Genomic DNA, 6,581 nt, shown 5'->3' on the forward strand with positions numbered 1-6,581 from the left:
ACTACTTCTCCTATCTTGGCTACAAATAATGTATGACTACAAACAATATATATGTGTATATGTATGCAAGACGTTGATCAATTGAAAACTTTGATCAAGAAAATTTGCTTTTGTAAGGACATATGAGCATGAATGAGACGGAGGGAAATTCTATGAGATGATCCAGTACACTACTTTGCTGATCATGCTGTCAAGTGCATCCAAAAGAGATCTAAATCTCTGTTACTTTATGAACTTCAATAGGTTGTGCATGCTAACGCTGAGGTATGGATACATGAACAAATTAACGATTTTGAATTGCTAGAATGTATGGCCTATTTGGCGGTCCTGTACCTAACATACTTTTGCAGTCTTTTGCCACTTCAGGTTTGAGAAAACTTCCTGAATTCATATTTTGTTTCAACAGACCGTAAAATTTGAGGTTTACCGAGCTTCCGTAGATGACATCAGGACTATATGCTTTGGAGATGTGTGCGGATTTTTTGAGCTGTGAAACATGACTATATAGTGGAGTTTATTATATGATTTCAAACTTCATAAAAAAATTTTGCATTTTTCCTAAATATATGGTAAACTTAGTAAACATTGGAATTTTCCAAGAACTCTTTGATGTAATAACAGATGTCTTATTACTGGCTGTAAAGCTGCCTTTAGCGTGGCCTTCCTTCCGAGCTCATGGAAAAGAGTTAACAGAGGTTTTGAGTAATATTCAGGATTGGAAGCTGGAAGGGGTAACAAGGGAGTCTAATGTCCCTGCTTTCAAGTTGGCAAGTAGAGTAACTCAGGAACATCGATTTCAATCTTATGGATCTTGGGGAGATCCAGTATGGTTGCGTAGAATTCTTGAAGAGGAACAGAAACGGTGTTACCTTCCTGGTAATTGTTAGGGAAGAGGGGTTAGTTTTGTTTTATGAGACTGTTTCCTTGGTAGTGCAGAGATGGGCTCTTTAGGCTCTGTTTTTGCCTCAGTGTTTCTATGCTTTTGTTTTTGGTTTTGGACGTGTTTGTGTTTGTTTCTATTCTGGACCTTTACGTTCTATGCAATGATACCTCAGAGTTAAAAAAAAAAAAACAGATGTCATCTTATTGCTAATTTTCTTTAACAAAATATATTGGTGTTCTCATTTTTTGTAAATTTTATACTACTATTACCAAGAACTTTACAACTATTTATATAACTATTGTACGATGAGGTTAAAAAAATCAATAATATATCATTTCAATGCAACTAAAAAGAACAATTTAAATCAACTGAAACAACTTAAAATTGAAAAATTGAAAAAAAAATATAATAGATAAAATTAAAACAAATGAAAACAATATATAACAATTAAAATAATAAAACAATTCACACATATAAAAAGTATTTTATCTTATCATTCTTTTAGATATCACACAGATGAAATACTTTATAAATTTGGGTAGGATTTTTATTTTGATGCATATATATGAAGTACAAGTAATGTGTATGAACATGAGATTGAAGCAAGAGCATTCGTAAAACGGCTGAAGTAAAAATATGCTTCATAGATTCTAAGGCAAATTTAGTTATTCAGTTTAACAAAGAATTCGCTTTAAAAACTTGAGAGAATAATCGTTCTAAGTACAATCAGAATATTAATAAATACAAATGAAATGCAGTGATAATATATAGTAAATTGTTAATATATATAAATCAATAACATATAATGAGGTCAATGCTTAAAATTATATTCTAAAACTAACAGTATCATTTTGTTCCCCAAAGCTTAGTTATTTATTTGGATAACATAGTTTATTTTGATTTTTAATATAATAACATATACAAAATTCGCACAAACATTTATCTTTCCAATTAGAAACAATTAGAATTTGGTTTTGTATTGCATACCCATTTAACTTTTTTAATAATAATTTAGTCATACCTCTTTAGGATCATATAAATCATCAGATTTAATAAAACTTTATAAAATAAAACAAAACTTAATTTAATAAATAAACATACAAAATAAAAGGTTTGCGTTTTCTGTGTTAAATCTAATCGATTAAAGTTTTCAAAAAATTACATTCTACTTGCTTACAAAATAAAATTAGAACAAATATCAGAGACAAAATAAAACAGTTACATTTTATGAATTATTTTAATAGTGAAATAAGTGTATAACTAATAAAAACAGGTGAAATTTACTATAGGAAAATAGTGAAAATTAATGTTACATATAATTGAGAATAAATTAAACATTTATAAAATTTTCCCAGAATTAGTTTTGCCCTTACACTACAAGAAAACAACGGTATTCTGACGGACATTCCGACGGAAATTGAAATCCTCGGAATATCCCGAGGAATTTCCGAGGATATTCCGAGTGAACACAAAATTTGGTTTCCTCGGAATTTCCTCGGAATATACCGACGGAATTCCGAGGAATTATTAATCCGTCGGAATATTCTTATGGAATACCGAGGAAAAACGTATTCCTCGGAAAAAACCGATGAATTCCGAGGATATATTATAGCCGTTAGAGAGCCGTTGGAGAATTTTAAAAACAGGCGAGCCGGTTGATGATCTCGCCCTAATGAAGAGGGCGTATACCAACAAGAAGACTGGCCAGATTGATGACGGTCTTGTGAGGGAAGTGGTCACCCTGGTCCAAACTCAGGTGCAAGACGAAGTGTCTCAGCTTCAAACCGAGGATGACGCTTCGACAGCTTCGACCAACTTGTCCCGGTTTCGAATCAACGAAATCGTTGAATCCGTAAGTTCTTTTTTTTTAAGTTTAATTCATTTATTTCTTGATTTAAATTTGGCTATTTTCTATTTCAGTCGGTTCCAAAGAAGAAGGGACGTTTGGTCGGTTTGGGTCGTCGCACCCGGTCGGTTCCTCCTTCTTCTGCACCACCGCCCTTTGTTGATCCAGAAGTACTTCGGCTCAGTTGAAGGACAAGGATGATCACATATCTTTGTTGGAGACCCAGATGGCGGCTCAACAGGCAGGCTATGAGGCACAGAGGAGGTTGAACCAGCAAATGATGGAGATGATGCAGAGGATGTACCCGAACGAGGTGTTCCCGGACGTGCCAGACCCGTAGGTTTTTTTTTTTTCTAAAACTCGGAATGTTTTATTTTTATTTGTACAACTTTGAATATTAACTAATATGATTTCAATTTTAATTTTAATTTTATATGTTCGAATTTAAATTTCAAAAAATTTATTTTTTAAAAAAAAATTAATTTTTTTTTAAATTCCGAGGAAATGAACCCTCGGAATATACCGAGGGACATGTTCCTCGGAATATACCGAGGGACATGTTCCTCGGAATATACCGAGGGACTCTTGTTCCTCGGAATTTTCTGAGGGTTCATTTCCTCGGAATTTCCCGATGAAAATTCTGAGGAACATTTCGTCGGAACTTCCGAGGTAAATTCCGAGGACGTTCTCCCTCGGTATATTCCGAGGAGCTTTCCGACGAACTGGTGGTCCTCGGAGTTTCCTCGGAAATTTGTTTCCTCGGAATTCCGTCGGAAAATTCCGAGGGATTTCCGAGGAAAATGAAATTTCAGAGGAGTTATTTACGAGGACTTGTTTCATCGGTATGTCGTCGGAATAACGTTATTCCGACGACATACCGACGATTTTTTCCCTCAGTATGTCGCTGCTTTCTTGTAGTGTTAGATTTAAGGGTAAAATAAAATTATGTTTTATAAGTATTTCAAACACCAAAATATAAGCTCATTGTATTCAATTAATGTTAAAATTTAAAAAAAAATATGCACTAAAAATCTCAACTATAATTTCAACGCTAATATGAAAATAATAAATATATTTTTGCATATTCCAATGGAAAACACAATGTAAAATAAATGGAAAACAAAAAAAAATACAGAAATGAAATTAGATAATTTATATTAAAAAGAAATATATTAAACTATCGAGATCGACGTAATAAACATAAAACACAATCATATTAGAAAATTCAGTCAAAGCCAGTTTTAAAACAAAATATAATGAAACAAATTCCCTCGCGAAGCGCGCATTTACCCTAGATAAAAATTAGTCTATATGATTAGAAATCAGATTTATTTAAAAATAAATATATATTCCTTACAGTAACTTTAAAATATAATATTTTCTACTATATTTATATCATAATATTATTATATAAATATATTTCTAGAAAAAATATTTACCAATAAAAATCATGTTTTATTTAATTTGATGAAAATGAGGAAAACAAACAAATTTTTAACTTAAAACAAAATACCAAATTAGTAGAATGGCTAAAACAGTTGAGAAAAATAAAAAAAACATAGTTATGCAACAATGGATCCAAATAATCAGCTATAGACTTGCATGTATATATTTTCCCTCTCTATACATATAGATATGAATTGTCAAAGACTAATCTCAATTTTAAAATTGTCCTTACTTTATTTTCAGCACTAACCGATGTAATGCCACTTCAAGAAAAAAAAGAAAACCTACCTAATTATCAAAATAACATAGTTTATTTAGACTTAAAAAAAACAAGTACAGAATTTAATTACTATTTATATTTTTAACTAATAAAAATTAAAATAATTATTTACTCAAACTATTTCAATTATTTTTGAATATGCATCCCGTCTGTAGGGCGGGCCGGCCTAGTGACTATATATATAGTTGAGGTTGCAGTGTTGATCAAGGGGATGGGTATTACAAATATTATTTTATTAATCACTCAGCTTACACACATAATTAAGCTTAAATCCAACTTAGTTCAATAAGTACTTTTTTAGTGATGGAAATCTTCACCATACGAGACTTGAAGCTTCAACACTTTCTTCTTTGCCGAGGCAGAAGAATTGCAAACTTTTGGGAGAGGAGCCTTTCCTTGGTACGCTTTGCACATTTGGGCCACAAAATCTTCATAATTCTGCATCCCAGAAACCAAAACATGCAATATATAATTAACTGATTATTAAACAATCCAAATAAATGAATTCCGGTTTTCTTAAGGAAAATAAGTGTTATACTTCGTAGAGTGGCTTGCCGTTCACTGTGACCCACGGGACGTATTCTTTCTTCGGCATCAAATTCAAAGTCTGCTTTGCATAACCAAGTATAAGCTGAATTGAAATAAAGCATAGGGTTATATGACAATTATACAAATATAATATATGTGTATATTATTAAGATTGTTTTATGCATACGTACTTTTTTAGAGAGATTACTGGAGTAACAATCTCTTATGGCTTTCTCACCACCATATGTCTTAAAACATGATGATTCCCAGTTTTTCGTGTCCTTTTCAACGCACCTTATGAACCAGTAGTGCATTTTCTGCGATCCAAAAATCATCCCATTTCAAATTCAGATATCATTTGCCTCGTATATATTTTGAAGACTGTAGATATTAGAAGTAAGTTTTTTTATTTGTTATTACCGGATTGGGCCAAGTTTTTATGGCGCAAGCTCCAATGGCGTTTAGTTTACATTCCTCTTCACCATGCTTCACAAAATTTTATTATTAATTAAAACAGCATAGAATAAGCATACAAGTGATTAAACCGATCTATAGATAGGAGGGGATTAAGTGGTTTTTTATTAACAGAGATTGATTAGTGTATAAACAAGAAAGAACAGAACGTATATACTAGTGATTGAACATCTTATCGTTCATCCATGGTCTTCTTAAACATTTATATTGGGGAAAAAATGGTCAACTAAACTGAAAGAATCTCCTTTTGACAAAAAAAGGTTGAAAAGAACCTGGCAAGTGACAGTTAGGTTATCGGAGACTTTTGCGTTACCGAATGGAACGAGCTTGAGATCGGTGATTCTGTGGAGATCGGACTCAAAGAGTTTCACCAGATCATCGTTTATGAATTTCTGACTGTATGGACAAAGTGATTCGTAGTAAAGATTGAGTTTCACTTTCTGGGGTTTTCCAGCCACAAGATTGTTTGAGAATACGAACAGGAGAAGGAAAGCTAAGAACACAAGCTTGTTTGAAGAAGAAGAAGCCATTGTTAAAAGTATTCTTTCTAGAGTTTGAATTGAGTGTGGTTTATGACGAATGCTTTGTGTATGCATTTATAGATGAGATCTCTTTATAGATAGCTTTATTTTACAGTTGGTTAATTGATTTTTAATACATTGGTAACATTTTCCACGCGGAGTTTGCCTTATTATTGTTTTTTTGTTTGACCTTGTGTGTCCACATGTTTAAGAGCCAGAGTACCTTTAATATTTAGTTTATAAAATTACTGACTAGCATTAATTAGTGAATATTAGATTCTACGTATACTTATAACTTACATGATAACCCGCGCATACGCTGAATGGATTTTTTATTCTAATATTTGTTCGTTTTAACATTTGGCAACAGTACAATCTTTATCTATTGTAAAATGACAAATACAAATATTGATCTCATAAATGTATAATCGTTGTTTAAGACTTAACATATTACAGCTCATTTTAATTATTTTTTAGAAATATAATTGTCTCTCTAATATATATTCAATAGTTCGGTCTAAAAATCATCTAATTGTAGAACAACAAAACAAATTACTTATTTTATTAACCTACGGTTTTGAGGTTTAGTTACTTAAGAGTATA

General features: G+C 31.8%; 1 protein-coding gene across 1 annotated transcript; it reads right to left on the minus strand.

Annotated features, from left to right (window-relative positions):
• Window positions 1–4,667: 4,667 nt before the first annotated feature.
• LOC106400118 (gamma-interferon-responsive lysosomal thiol protein-like) lies at window positions 4,668–6,263 on the minus strand. Its single transcript, XM_013840522.3, has 5 exons — window positions 5,730–6,263; window positions 5,404–5,469; window positions 5,175–5,300; window positions 4,994–5,086; window positions 4,668–4,893 (listed from the first exon to the last, which is right to left on the minus strand). The coding sequence occupies exons 1-5, from the start codon at window positions 6,051–6,053 to the stop codon at window positions 4,753–4,755; spliced, it is 750 nt and encodes a 249-aa protein (XP_013695976.2). The 5' UTR covers window positions 6,054–6,263; the 3' UTR covers window positions 4,668–4,752.
• Between the last annotated feature and the right edge of the window lie 318 nt (window positions 6,264–6,581).

Source organism: Brassica napus, chromosome C4 (assembly GCF_020379485.1).
Source record: "Brassica napus cultivar Da-Ae chromosome C4, Da-Ae, whole genome shotgun sequence".
In the NCBI taxonomy this organism is placed as follows: Eukaryota; Viridiplantae; Streptophyta; class Magnoliopsida; order Brassicales; family Brassicaceae; genus Brassica; species Brassica napus.

Bases quoted from the DNA above. Each gene is read 5' to 3' on its own strand.
- LOC106400118 (XM_013840522.3), bottom strand. From the start codon at position 6,053: ATGCATACACAAAGCATTCGTCATAAACCACACTCAATTCAAACTCTA. The intron at 5,087-5,174 runs GTACGTATGCAT...ATTTCAATTCAG, and splicing joins CCAGTAATCTCTCTAAAAAA to CTTATACTTGGTTATGCAAA. The intron at 4,894-4,993 runs GTATAACACTTA...TCTGGGATGCAG, and splicing joins ACGGCAAGCCACTCTACGAA to AATTATGAAGATTTTGTGGC.